The 15,410-nt window shown below is 38.5% G+C and overlaps 1 protein-coding gene across 1 annotated transcript; it reads left to right on the forward strand.

Moving 5' to 3' along the window:
* Nucleotides 1-994: 994 nt before the first annotated feature.
* On the forward strand, nucleotides 995-13,864 carry LOC133539910 (oocyte zinc finger protein XlCOF22-like). Its single transcript, XM_061882240.1, has 3 exons — nucleotides 995-1,434; nucleotides 3,715-3,957; nucleotides 12,295-13,864. Exons 1-3 carry the CDS (start codon nucleotides 1,311-1,313, stop codon nucleotides 13,509-13,511), a joined length of 1,584 nt encoding a protein of 527 aa, XP_061738224.1. The 5' UTR covers nucleotides 995-1,310; the 3' UTR covers nucleotides 13,512-13,864.
* Nucleotides 13,865-15,410: the final 1,546 nt, after the last annotated feature.

The raw sequence follows: 15,410 nt of genomic DNA on the forward strand, positions 1-15,410 counted from the left end.
AACAATAAACAAAATAAGTCCAACAACAGTATAAACATTACAAAACATTATAAAAACAGTACAAAACAGTGCCTGGGGGTTGTAAATTCAAAGTAACAAAAACAGAATACAAAAAAAGATATATATAATAAACAAAGTGCAAACCCATCGGCTCATTCAGATTCAGTAATAACTTAAATTTGGAACACAGCATCATCGTTTTTAAAGCTTTTTTATTGTTGGAGGTAGAGAGCGTTTTAATGTGAATGTTCAAATTAGATTATTAGACCAGTGGTTCTCAAATGGGGGTACACGTACCCCTGGGGGTATTTGAAGGTATGCCTAGGGGTACGTGAGATTTTTTTAAAATATTCTAAAAAATAGCAACAATTCAAAAATCCTTTATGAATATATTTATTGAATAATACTTCAACAAAATATGAATGTATGTTCATAAACCGTGAAAAGAAATGCAACAATGCAATATTCAGTGTTGACAGCTAGATTTTTTGTGGACATGTTCCATAAATATTGATGTTAAAGATTTCTTTTTTTGTGAAGAAATGTTCAGAATTATGTGCATGAATCCAGATGGATCTCTTTTAAGATCCCCAAAGAGGGCACTTTAAGTTGATGATTACTTCTATGTGTAGAAATATTTATTTATAATTGAATCACTTGTTTATTTTTCAACACGTTTTTTGTTATGTTTATATCTTTTTTTACAAATAGTTCAAGAAAGACCACTACAAATGAGAAATATTTTCACAGTTATACAATTTGATAAATCAGAAACTGATGACACAGTGCTGTATTTTACTTATTTATCTCTTTTTGTCAACCAAAAATGATTTGCTCTGATTAGGGGATACTTGAATGGAAAAAATGTTCACAGGGGGTACATCACTGAAAAAAGTTTTAGAACCACTATATTAAACCACCTAATGTAGTGTGGGCCATATAACAGAACGAGGAAATCCCGTTAGGAACCTGTTGAGGGCAGCAATACGCCTAAAATGCTCTACTAGTCTGCTGGAAATAAAATAAGAAGTAGAACGAGACAAAACCAAAATGGCGTTGAACGGAGAAGGTTTAAACGTGGCCATTATAGTTTTGTATTTTTAATTTGTGTATACATGTACGCATGTATGACGCCTAAGTTATGTTAGTAATTGTTTGTATTCACATACATTAGTCACTTTGACGCGTTTCGTTCTCGCTGAGTTAACTAGTTAGCTTAGCTTGTTAGCTGCTAACAAAGACGCAGAAGTTATCAACACATCGCTAAGCAGAGATCAAGTGTGAGTGTAAAGTGTTGTGATTGTGTGAAAATGTGCGAAAGAACGATAGCAGAGTACGAGGAGGAACTTTGTCAAGCAAAAGAGGAGAAGGAGCGACAACATCAACTACTGGACGCTGTTCTCAAGAAACATGAAGTTGTTTTACACATAACGGGTTTGTTTACTTCTTACTATCACATGTTACTAACTTTATATTCGATTATTGACATTATTCTTTGATATATTGTCTGTAGGAAGGTGAATTGTTTTGCTCTGTTTTTATATTGTTCATGAAAATGAGAAAGTTTGAGACACAATATTTATGAGAGGTTGATGTATCAACATGTTTACACAAAACTCACAGTCACCAAAAATATTTGACACTGTAATCAATATGATTCATAGTTTCGTGGCTAATTTCACTTCCTGATTCTGACCTACATGCATCAATACGTGAAAGTAATCATTTATTCTCAATCGTCTTTTTAATACGCAAAGTAGTTGTGAAGTGAAGTGAATTATATTTATATAGCGCTTTTCTCTAAGTGACTCAAAGCGCTTTACATAATGAAACCCAATATCTAATTTTTACATTTAAGCCAGTGTGGGTGGCACTGGGAGCAGGTGGGTAAAGTGTCTTACCCATGGACACAACGGTGGCGACTAGGATGGCAGAAGCGGGAATCGAACTTGCAACCCTCAAGTTGCTGGCACGGCCACTCTACCAACCGAGCTATACCGCACCCAGTTGATTTATGAAAAGAACATAAAGGTGACTGACTTTCCTTCAGCGTGTCGTATATGGTCTCCAAGTGAATGTGGGAGTTGTGCTCTAAAGTAGGGCAGGGCGATATTGGCTTTTATTAATATCGCGATATTTTTATGCCATATTGCGATATACGATATATATTACAATATTTTGCCTTGGCCTTGAATGAACACTTGATGCATATAATCACAGCAGTATGATGATTCTATGTGTCTACATTAAAATATTCTTCTTCATACTGCATTAATATAAGCTACTTTTAAACTTTCATGCAGAGAGGGAAATCACAGCTAAGTCAATTGACCAAAACTGTATTTATTACATACTCTTCATTCTCTCACGGGTGACTTTAAATGAGAGAACAAATTGATAGCGTTAGTACCTTTTTGTAGTAACACTTCTGCTGTGTACTTTGCATATTGCTGTTGTCTGCTGAATATCTTCCCACTTGAAGCCAAACCACCCCCAGATGAAGGATCCCCTGCTCTTTATTTTGGGCTTTTATTGTTCTTCCTCCATTTGTGATCAGTTTCACACCTTCTCTCTCTTTTATTGTTACAAGTTCCGCTCCTCTTGCACGACCTGCCTCAGCTAACGTTAGCCATGCTGCTACCTCTCTGCTCGGCGAGAGCGTATGACGCTAGACGCGTGACAGTATGTGACGTACGCAAGACGTTGGGCTTGTTTTACGTTTCTGTGAGAAGGAGAGAAGAGAAGGAGCGAGAAGCGCCAGTAATGTAATGCCCGCAGCTAAAAGCAACTGTGTGAGAACATATAATCGAATATTACGATATAGTCATTTTCTATATCCCACAGAGACACACCTACGATATATTGTTTATATCGATATATTTGCCAGCCCTACTCTAAAGTACTGTAAATGGACAAATTCCATAAAAACACCACGTAGTAAAACATGTTTTGTAAGAATTCCCTTTAGCCCAGCCAACAAAATGAATATAAAGAAAACAATTTTATATGATGATAAAAATATAGCATGGCTGTTATGAGTACATTTTTTATTTCCATTATATTTAAGCAATGGTTGTGACTATGTTATTACAAGTTTAGAGATAAGGTTTAGGTGTAATAGGTCGACATGTACACATAGTGGTTAGAGTGTCCGCCCTGAGATGGGTAGGTTTTGAGTTTAAACCCTACCCAAAGACTATAAAAATGGGACCCATTTCCTACCTGCTTGGCACTCAGCATCAAGGGCCGGAATTGGGGGTTAAATCACTAAAAATGATTCCCGGGCATGGCCACCGCTGCTTCCAATGCTCCTCTTACCTTCGAGGGGGTGATCAAGGGTGATGGGTCAAATGCAGGGAATAATTTCGCCTCACCTAGTGTGTGTGTGACAATCATTGGTACTTTAACTTTAATAATTAATTGGATTACTTTACACCACTGAGGATACAATTAAAAATGCCTCAATCAAAGCTGGCTCGTACTTATAAAGACTTTTTAAATTGCACTTTAAATTCCCAAGCATCTTATTACTGACTGTACCTCTTTTAAATGTGGTGGCTGTCACAAAAGGAAGTCTTTCCCATGTTTTTATTGGTTGTTTAGTGATACACTTAACACAACATACACAAGAACACATTATCTCATTGTGATAACAGTGTCAGTCATAAACTATTTCTATTCTCTAATAATTGTTTTTACTTATTTACCCAATAGACGTCCAGCAGTCCCCTAACATTAAAGAGGAAGATCTACATCCCCCTTGTGTTAAAGAGGCGGAGCCAAAGCCATCGCATATTAAAGAGGAAGAGGAGAAAGTGTGGATCAGTCAAGAGGAAGAGTGTCTTCTAGGGCAGGAGGAAGCTGATCTCACCAAGTTTCCACTGACTGTTGTCTCTGTGAAGACTGAAGACCATGAAGACAAACCACCTGAGTCCTCACCGCTTCATCACAGTTCAAGTAAGCACAACATCCAGAAATAATTTTATTCCCAGGGCATTCAATCCATCACAACTGGACTGTTTAGTTTGTCTTAGAAGACATTTGGCCTCTCACTCAAGTAGGCTTAATACATTTGTGCTGACAGAATTAAAATCTTAAAAGGCATCGAAATGTCCTAAATTCTATCAACATCTTGTAAAAATTGTAAAAAAAAATCTTAAACACATCCTTAAAATTTCCCAAAAATGATAATAATATTTTTGTTTAAAGAAATACATGAACTAATTATCTGTACAGCCAAGTCAGAATTTCTGGAGCAGGACAAGTATGCTGTGCTGTGTATGTTACAGCAGAGTTTAGCTGTAAGATGGTAAGTGCAAGTTCAGCCATTTGTGGCTGTAGTATAAATCATCTGGAGGACAGCGTTTGCAAACATTGTGGTGAAAGGTAATGGAAAGACGATGAAAAAGTTTAAACCCTAACCCTAGGACTGCAACTCACCACTACGTTGATAGTTGTCATTGACTAGCTTAAATATTACTAATCGAATTGGCTTTAGTTTATCCAATGGCTCTTAGATTGATTCATGAATATATATTTATACTGTTACTGTGCTGCTCATTAGGCTGTTACAAAATAACTATATTCAATTGTTGTTCATTTAAAAGCAAGGATCGGAAAAGTGCTGATAAAAACAGAGAATACATTTTTCAAGGGAAACAAAAGAACTTCAAAATAGTGTCAAACAGTGTTAATTTTGACAGCAAAATTTGATTTAGTTTTAGTCATAGTCTTTTGACTAAAATGTAATTTAGTTTTAGTCATAATTTAGTTATTTAAATTGTTTTAGTTTTAGTCTAGTTTTATTTGACGAAATATAAGATTATAGTCGACGAAAACTACAGTAGATTTAGTCGACTAAAGGGTAATATGTAAACTTTCCCTTCAATCTCTGAAAGTCAAAGCAAAAGAGCGGAAAAATCACCCATACAAGTCGTATTTTGATGAAAATCATGTCTCAAATTTAGTATTTCACGAGTAAGCTGTGTAATAAACGGGATAACGTCGAGTGAGTTGTATGTTGTGGAAAATGCTTACCTGTGTGTGAATTTCGGGGTGATTCGACTGTAAATGTCGCTTCAAGTTTGTTGTGTATTTCCCCGTAATCCTCGCGCTGCATTTCTTACACTGCGTCTTGTTATCTTTGACGTCAGATATAACATTTCTCCATATGTCCTCTCTCCTCTCCCTCCCCGGCGTTGACATGTTGTCTTCTGCAGCGCATTCCTGGATCAGTCTCAAACGCAAACTACGTTTACGTAACTTCCTTACCACGTCGCTCTGATTGGTTCTCTTCCCAACTCCTCCCGCCTCTTCCTAACGAAATGAGTTCCGATTGGGTCTCGTCTCTGGCAGACATTTTCGTCTCGTTTTTATTCGTTGACGAATATGTCAATACACCTCGTCATCGCCTTAGTCCACGTAAATTATTTTTTATTTAGTTATTGTCTCGTTTTAGTCAGAAAAAAAAGGTTGTTGGCGATAACTATGACGTACATTTTTCGTCAACAAAATTAACACTGGTGTCAAACAAACAACAAGACCAGAGCTTAATTGCTTCCTCAGAAAAAAGATATATGGTGATGATGATGATGTGTTTGGACACATAAGTATTCTTTGTATTCACTTGATGTCGCGTCCGGCTCATTAAATATGCTAGCGTCTGTTGTCAAAGCGTTCTGGATGGCATTTTGCCTCTCTCGACGGGATTTTGCCTTTCTCGAAGAAACTTGCAGTATGCTTGCATTGTTTTAGGCTGTTTGAATCGTTCAAATCACAAAAAGATAAAAGTTCTCTTCAGAGGTAATCAAGAAGGACAAAAGTGTGCAAGATTTTACGAACTGACGAAGAGAAAACTGTCCCTCGAATATAGCACTCCTGTCCAAGCGAACAGAGTCAAAGAATGCACAAGTTTGCAGTTATCACTTCATTAAAGGTTTGTTTGATATACTTTTATCATTTATTATTTCCCATTAAAGTATAATCTTGATATTCGTATTTCTTCGCAATGGGCTCTCTTATTTCTGGGGCTGAGGTAAGAAGCTCCTCGGTGACGGGGTCTCGGGAGTGGATGAGGTCCAACTGGAATTCCTTAAGGCTCTGGATGCTGTGGGGCTGTCGAGGTTGACAAGACTCTGCAGCACCGGTGGACATCTGGGGCTGTGCAATTGCATTGGCAGACTCGGTTGTGGGCCCCGCGACCCCAAAAAGGATAAGCGGTAGAAAATTAATGGATAGATACAAACCCCGTTTCCATATGAGTTGGGGAATTGTTAAATGTAAATATAAACGGAATACAATGATTTGCAAATCATTCTCAACCCATATTCAGTTGAATATGCTAAAAAGACAACATATTTGATGTTCAAACTGATAAACTTTTTTTTTTTGCAAATAATCATTAACTTTAGAATTTGATGCCAGCAACATGTGACAAAGAAGTTGGGAAAGGTGGCAATAAATACTGATAAAGTTGAGGACTGCTCATCAAACACTTATTTGGAACATCCCACAGGTGTGCAGGCTAATTGGGAACAGGTGGGTGCCATGATTGGGTATAAAAACAGTTTTTAAAAAAATGGTAGGTCTCTCACAAGAAATGATGGGATGAGGTACACCCCTTTGTCCACAACTGCGTGAGCAAATAGTCAAACAGTTTAAAAACAACGTTTCTCAAAGTGCAATTGCAAAAAATTTAGGGATTTCAACATCTACGGTTCATACTATTTCTTCAGAGAATCTGGAGAAATCACTCCACGTAAGCGGCATGGCCCGAAACCAACATTGAATGACCGTGACTTTCGATCAGTCAGATGGCACTGTATCAAAAACCGACATCAATCTCTAAAGGATATCACCACATGGGCTCAGGAAAACTTAAGAAAACCACTGTCACTAAATACAGTTGGTCGCTACATCTGTAAGTGCAAGTTAAAGCTCGACTATGGAAAGCGAAAGACATTTATCAGCAACATCCAGAAACGCCGCCGGCTTCTCTGGGCCCGAGATCATCTAAGATGGACTGATGCAAATTGGAAAAGTGTTCTGTGGTCTGACGAGTCCACATTTCAGATTGTTTTTGGAAATATTCGATTTCGCGTCATCCGGACAAAGGGGAAGCGAACCATCCAGACGCAAAGTTCAAAAGCCAGCATCTGTGATGGTATTGGGGTGCATTAGTACCCAAGGCATGGGTAACTTACACATCTGTGAAGGCACCATTAATGCTGAAAGGTACATACAGGTTTTGGAACAACATATGCTGCCATCTAAGCGCCGTCTTTTTCATGGACGCCCCTATTTATTTCAGCAAGACAATGCCATGCCACATTCAGCACGTGTTACAAAAGCATGGCTTCGTAAAAAAAGAGTGCGGGTACTTTCCTGGCCCGTCTGCAGTCCAGACCTGTCTCCCATCGAAAATGTGTGGCGCATTATGAAGCGTAAAATACGACAGCGGAGACCCCGGACTGTTGAACGACTGAAGCTCTACATAAAACAAGAATGGGAAAGAATTCCACTTTCAAAGCTTCAACAATTACTTCCCTCAGTTCCCAAGCGTTTATTGAGTGTGGTTAAAAGAAAAGGTGATGTAACACAGTGGTGAACATGCCCTTTCCCAACTACTTTGGCACATCTTGCAGCCATGAAATTCTATCGTTAATTATTCTTTGCAAAAAAATAAAAAATAAAGTTAATGAGTTTCTAATCAGGTGTACTGGAGAGGAGGCTATGCCGGATAGTCGAACATAGGATTCAGCAGTGTGGTTTTCGTCCTGGTTGTGGAACTGTGGACCAACTCTATCTCCTCGGCAGGGTTCTTGATGGTGCATGGGAGTTTGCCTAATCAGTCTACATGTGTTTTGTGGAGTAGGAGAAGGCATTCGACCGTGTCCCTCAGGAATTCTGTGGGGAGTGCTCAGAGAGTGTACGGAGTATCGGACCATCTGATTTTGGCGGTGCGCTCCCTGTACGATCAGTGTTAGAGCTTGGTCCGCATTGCCAGCAGTAAGTCCAATCCGTTCCCAGTAAAGGTTGGACTCCGCCAGGGATGCTATTTGCCACAGATTCTGTTTAAAACTCTTATGGACAGAATTTCTGGGCGCAGTCAGGGGGTTGAAGGGATCAGGTTTGGTGGCTGCAGGATTAGGTCTCTGCTTTTTTCAGATAATGTGGTCCTGCTGTCTTCATCAGATCAGGGTTTTCAACTCTTACTGGATCGGTTTGTAGCTGAGTGTGAAGCTACTGGGATGAAATTCAGGACTTCCAAGTCTGAGTCCATGGTTCTCTCCCGGAAAAGGGTGGAGTTACATATACGGGTTGGGCAGGATATCCTGCCCCAAGTGGAGGATTTCTAGTACCTCGAGGTCTTGTTCAAGGGTGAGGGGATAGTGGACCGTGAGATCGACAGACGGATCGGTGCAGCGTCTGCAGTGATGCGGATCCTGTATCGATCTGTTGTGGTGAAGAAGGAGCTAAGCCGAAAGGCAAAGCTCTCAATTTACTGGTTGATCTATCTTCCTATCCTCACCTATGGTCATGAGTTTTGAGTTTTGAGTCATGACCAAAAGGACAACATCACGGGTACAAGCGGCCAAAATGAGTTTCAAAATGGGTCTCCCTTAAAGAGAGAGTGTGAAGCACTCTCATTCGGGAGGAGGTCAGAGTAAATCCGCTGCTCATTCACATCGAGAGGAACCAGATGAGCTTGTTTGAACGCCCCCGAATACTTCCCAGGGGAGGTGTTTAGGATAAGTTTCACATTTAGAAGACCACAGGGAAGACCCAGGACACAATGGAGTGACAATGTCATCTGATCACAGAACTTTCCTCCAGAAGGTCTTATCTTTGTCCATGTGATGTCAGATGAAACAAACATTGAGCTGTTTGGCCACACTACCAGCAATATGTTTGGAGGAGAAAATGTGAAGCTTTTAATCCCAGGAACACCATCCTACCGTCAAGCGTGGTGGGGGTACGATTATGCGGTGGGCCTGTTTTGCTGCCAATGGAACTGGTGCTTTACAGAGAATAAATGGGACAATACAAAAGGAGGATTACCTTCAAATTCTTCAGGACAACCTAAAATCATCAGCCCGGAGGTTGGAAGCAGTTGGGTGTTCCAAAAGGACAATGACCCCAAACACACGTCAAAAGTGGTAAAGGAGTGGCTAAATCAGGCTAGAATTAAGGTTTTAGAATGGCCTTTCCTAAAGTCCTGACTTAAACGTGTGGCCAATGCTAAAGAAACAAGTCCATGTCAGAAAACCAACAAATTTAGCTGAATTGCACCATTTTTGTCATGATGAGTGGTCAAAAATTCAACCAGAAGCTTGTGGATGGCTACCAAAAGCACCTTATTGCAGTGAAACTTGCCAAGGGAAATGTAACCAAATATTAACATTGCTGTATGTATACTTTTGACCCAGCAGATATGGTCACATTTTCAGTGGACCCATACTAAATTTATAAAAGAACCAAACTTCATGATTGTTTTTTGTGACCAACAATGGTGTGCTCCAATCACTCTTAACAAAAAATAAGAGTTGTAGAAATGGTTCTTTACAAACTTTTGACCACAACTGTACACAATTTTGACATCCATAGTTATATTTTGCTAAACAATCATAAATGAATCTTTCAGCATTACACAATGTCGACATCTATAGTTATATTTTGACACAGACGGGGAAAAACATGCGCACTCGAAACGACGCGTACAACAACATCGAGGTAACATGGCTGAAACTTACCTGTTATAGTTAGCTGTGATTACCTTTCCATAATTTTTCACAACCAGCCAGGTCTTCAGTGGTGTCAGCTATTATCTTTTGAGTTGTTAAAATATTAAGAAAATGAAGAACACCGAATCAAGGCTATCAAGTGCTACCTGCAGTTTGTTTACAAAGACGGGTTTTAGCAAGACATGAAGTTAAATGATGAAATGAATCCTTTTTTGAGCAAAAACAATGCATATTTATCAGGGAGAGTCTTGATACCAATATCCAGCCGCACACATGATTTTCCAAATTTCCATCTGTTCTGTCGTGTAGAATGATGTCTGGAGCACAATAGTTCAATATGTCTGGGAACGCGACCAACGTATAATCCTTGGTATCAATCGACAAATATTTTTTTTAATCAAGTATAGGGATCTATTCTATTGCATCGTTAGATGTTTTTGCTCGCATCTGCTTTTAGTGGTAATATTTAGGCTCCTTGCTCACTCAGGTAATTTGCTACACTATACCCATGCTGGTTTGGTTGACCACCACTTCGTTCACCGAAAGTTACATCTCAGAAAAAGTCATTTGACTAAATACAATCAGTACTGCCCCTATTACTACTTAGTATTGGATTCCATACCCACATGTTTAGTATCACCAAAAAACAAATGTACAGTTTCAATATGGCTGGGCCAATAATACGATATCAATACAGTATATACAGCGATAGACACATAATATCAATATAAATTGCATTGGATAACATTTTCGATTTATATTGATATGTTTTGGTCAGAAGAAACCAGAAATTATGAAGCAAGATTTGTTTTATGAAGTCACTTGTGCTTAGGGAACCCAGGAAACATGAAGTGTCACTGACCCTATTACTACTTTGTATTGGATCCATACCTTACCCCAACGGGATCACCACCTTACCATGGTTGGGTGGTTTTGTGCGCCTCCATGACCTCTAGAGCTATGTCGGCTGGAGTTTAGAACTCATGGCTTGGTCTCCCATGCTAAACAGGTCGAAGGGTACAGAGAGAGACCAGACCAAAAAATCCAAATCAATGGACAAGATGTCGAAGTGGTAGACCAGTTCACCTACTTGGGGGCCACAGTTTGTAAAAAGGGAGGCGGCATGAAGGACATGAAGAATAGACTGACGAAAGTGAGAGGCGCATTGATCAGATTTGGAAAGACCTGGATCTGCAACAGCATCACAAGAAGAACAAAACTAAAACTGTACAAGACACTAGTGGTACCAGTATTGCTATACGGGTGTGAAACCTGGAAAATGAATAGAGGAGATAACAGGGCGGTTGACGTAATCCATAACAAATGCCTACAAAGAATACTCAGAATCTGCTGGTAAAATCACATCAGTGCCGAAGAACTGCTGGAAAGAGCGAATATGCCACTCAGTGAGGACGTAAAGCTACGAAGATGGAAGATGATTGGACAAATACTACGGCAGCACTACGACAACAATTGCAGCATAGCCATGTCCTGGGTACCAGACGGGAAAAGAAGAAAGGGAAGACCAAAGACCACCTGGAGGGGTTCCGTTGAGAAAAAAAAGAACGCGGTCGGAGGCGAGGACTGTAGCTGTCGATCGAGACAAGTGGAGGAGCTCTGTGAGGGCCTTATGTGCCACGAGACACGAAGTGGATAGGTAACAGGTAAATTGATCCGTACCCAAATTTTTAGTATCACCCAAAACTAATGTACAGATTGTAACAACAGAATAATAAATGTTGATTACATTTCAACAGAAGTGTAGATAAAAACATGTTACAACAGAAAGTAACCAGATATTAACAAGTAGATTAATAATAGTTTTGCAAAAAATAATCCAATTGTAAAAAATGTAATATGTTATTGCATATGTCAGCAACTAAATTTGGAGCCTTTGTAACCTCCTTTGAATTGGTTTTATTATCAGTGCTGCATTAAATGATATATTGGAATATAGATTTTAGGCCATATCACCAACCCTAGTAAAAGGTACGCCCGTTCCAGGTTGGTGGTCTCTTTATCCTCTAAGTATTAAGTCTTACTCTAAGATTACCTGAGTAAAACTAAGAGACTTAAACTTCTTCGGCAACCAGCAAATCCTCCGAAAAGCAAAACGCATTTGAGCCTCCTCGAGCCATGTCCTTGCGGGTGAATTCTCTTTGTTGCTTTCAGAGTGATTTTGTGCCTTTTCATTGCATAAAACAAATCACTTTTCCAAATTATTCGTCCCCTCTGCACTCAGACTTTTAAACTCTATAAACTCTTAAATTTTTCAGTGTTGCATTGTTGTACTTTTTATACATTTATTGACTATTTTGTGTGGGCCATGTGTAAGCTTCGTGAACCACGACAACCTGATGCTCAAAATTAATTGTTTAAATTGAATAATATAAAAAGTGTCATGTTTCTTCCTCCACATAGATTTAGTTCTAGTTCATACAATAACTTGTTTGGGTTTTTTTTATACATGAAAAAATGTACTAAATGCCTCATGTGACTGGACAAAGCTGGACTTTTCTATAGCATGTGTTTGTCTTCTTGTGTCATGCAGACATATGTGAAGAACATATTCTCTCTGAGCAGCAGGAATGGAGCGTCGGGATGGAGCAGAAAGAGCCACAGCCCTCCCACATTAAAGAAGAAGAGGAGGCCCCACAGCCAATGCACATGAAAGAGGAAGAGGAGGAAAACAGTATCAGTCAGGAGGGGGAGCATCTTGAATGGTTGGAGGAGTTCCCAGTGATTGGCGTGATTGTGAAGAGTGAAGCTAATGAGGTCAAAGGTGAAAGTGATAAGAATAGAGAGGGGGAACCTCCAAGCAGCAACTCAACACAATACATGACAACAGAAGCTGATGGAGACCACTGTGGAGGATCACAGACAGACAAGCTCTTAGCTCCACTATCTGATACTGACGACACAACATCACGCTCTCCTGACATTGATGAGGAAGACTCTAAATCTGATAAGACATGTCACACTGACAACACTCACTTTAAATGTTCTCACTGTGACAAAACGTTTAAATACCGTTGTAGTCTGAAATTACACATGAGAATACACACTGGAGAAAAACCTTTTGCCTGCTCAGAATGTGGTAAAAGTTTTGGCCGAAAAAATGTGTTGAAAGAACACATGCACACGCATACTGGAGAAAAATCATTTTCCTGCTCAGTCTGTGGTAAAGGTTTTGTGCAAAGTCAAAATTTGAAAGTACACATGGGAATACACAATGGAGAAAAACCTTTTTCCTGCGCAGAGTGTGGTAAATATTTTGTCCAAAGACGGTATTTGACAAAACACATGAGTATACACACAGGAGAAAAACATTTTCCCTGCTCAGCATGTGGTAAAGGATTTTCGCAGAAATTTTGTTTGAAAGAACACATGAAAATACACACTGGTGAAAAACATTTCACCTGTTCAATCTGTGGTAAAAGTTTTGTACAAAGTCAAAATTTAAAAGTACACATGAGAATACACACTGGAGAAAAACCTTTTATTTGTTCAATCTGTGGTAAAAATTTTGTAGAAGGTAACAATTTGAAAGTACACATGAGAACACACACCGGGGAAAAACCATTTACCTGTCCAACATGTGGTAAAGGTTTTGTAACAAGTCAAAATTTGAAAGAACACATGAGAATACACACTGGTGAAAAACCTTTTAACTGTTCAGTCTGTGGTAAAGGTTATGTAAACTATCGAAATTGTAAAGTCCACATGAGAAAACACACTGGTGAAAGTGTTGAGTTGCAGTGTGTGTGATGAAAGATTCTCTTATAAGTACCTGTGTAAGAAACACAAGTGTCCTGGTGAGAACAGCAGCAGCAAATGAAGTCACAACTTTGATAACTATGAGTTTCTAACAACATCAGTACATAAAACATGTGTGACGACATTGTTGTGTGCGTGACACATACTTGTTAATATGCTTCTTACATTTATAGGGTATATATTTTATATTATTGTATTTTTTGTCAATTATTTATACATGCATTAATATACAACATTGTGTACTTTCTTTTAATTGGAGAAATTTGACTGAAAAGGTGAGAGTAAACAGTACAAAACATATGTGACAAACAATAAACATTTTATGTGTATATGGATGTTCATAATTCACTTTTGTACAGTAATGTTTTTATACAATAACAACTGAAGCGTTAGATATTTTCATTTCTAATTGTAAATTATTCCATCGATGAAATATTGTATATGATATACATATTTGTTTTACATGTGTTCATACATTTGCTTTTGAGTACACATAAATCCCTCTTAGTTCATATTTACTGATTCACATCTGAAACATCTTCTCTACCACTTCTGGAAGCATATTATTATTAACTCTATACATAATTTGAGCAGTTGTGTTTTATACAAGATCAGTTAGTTTTACCTCTTAAATGAATGCGTTAAATAAAACTGGCTACAATACATATAGTTAATATTTGTTATATATGTATTTTGTTGTTTTATATGATTTATCTTTAGTTTCCAGATTTGTTCCTCAACTATAATTACTCCTCAAAATGTAATTACCTATAATGTTTTCTTTTAAATATTATCCATTATAATTTGTGTTTTATATGTTTACAATATCCGAAAAAGATATATTTAGTTTTGTTGAAGTTTATTGATATTTTATTAATGTCAGCCATTTTTTCATGGTCAACTTCTCTCTGGATAAAATAAGATCAGAGCTAAATCAAGCAGTTATGAAGATGAAGAACGGAAGGTTATTATATACATAATTATATATAATTACAGTCAGTAGCGACAGTTAAAGACCACTTTCATCCAGTTCCTTTGAGCAAAGCAAAATACAAACCCTGTTTCCATATGAGTTCGGAAATTGTGTTAGATGTAAATAAAAACGTAATACAATGATTTGCAAATCCTTCTCAACCCATATTCAGTTGAATGCACTACAAAGACAAGATATTTGATGTTCAAACTCAAATACTTTTTTTTTTTTTATCCAACAATAATTAACTTAGAATTTCACGGCTGCAACACGTGCCAAAGTAGTTGGGAAAGGGCATGTTCACCACTGTGTTACATCACCTTTACTTTTAACAACACTCAATAAATGTTTGGGAACTGAGGAAACTAATTGTTGAAGCTTTGAAAGTGGAATTTTTTCCCATTCTTGTTTTATGTAGAGCTTCAGTCGTTCAACAGTCCGGGGTCTTCCTTGTCGTATTTTACGCTTCATAATGCGCCACACATTTTCCATGGGAGACAGGTCTGGACTGCAGGCGGGCCAGAAAAGTACCCGCACACTTTTACTATGAAACCACGCTGTTGTAACACGTGGCTTGCCATTGTCTTGCTGAAATAAGCAGGGGCGTTCATGATAACATTGCTTGGATGACAACATATGTTGCTCCAAAACCTGTATGTACCTTTCAGCAATAATGGTGCCTTCACAGATGTGTAAGTTACCCATGCCTTGGGCACTAATACACCCCCATACCATCTCAGATGCTGGCTTTTGAACTTTGCGCCCATAACAATCCGGATGGTTATTTTCCTCTTTGTGTCGGAGGACACCACGTCCACAGTTTCCAAATATAATTTGAAATGTGGACTCGTCAGACCACAGAACACTTTTCCCCACTGCATCAGTCCATCTTAGATGAGCTCGGGCCCAGCAAAGCC

The sequence above is a fragment of the Nerophis ophidion genome, linkage group LG21, assembly GCF_033978795.1.
Source record: "Nerophis ophidion isolate RoL-2023_Sa linkage group LG21, RoL_Noph_v1.0, whole genome shotgun sequence".
NCBI classification, from domain to species: Eukaryota; Metazoa; Chordata; class Actinopteri; order Syngnathiformes; family Syngnathidae; genus Nerophis; species Nerophis ophidion.

What these genes read in the sequence shown, in the direction of transcription:
- LOC133539910 (XM_061882240.1), top strand. Translation starts at nt 1,311, where the DNA reads ATGTGCGAAAGAACGATAGCAGAGTACGAGGAGGAACTTTGTCAAGCA. An exon ending in AGTTGTTTTACACATAACGG is followed by an intron (nt 1,435 to 3,714) that starts GTTTGTTTACTT and finishes TTTACCCAATAG; the next exon opens with ACGTCCAGCAGTCCCCTAAC. An exon ending in ACCGCTTCATCACAGTTCAA is followed by an intron (nt 3,958 to 12,294) that starts GTAAGCACAACA and finishes TGTGTCATGCAG; the next exon opens with ACATATGTGAAGAACATATT.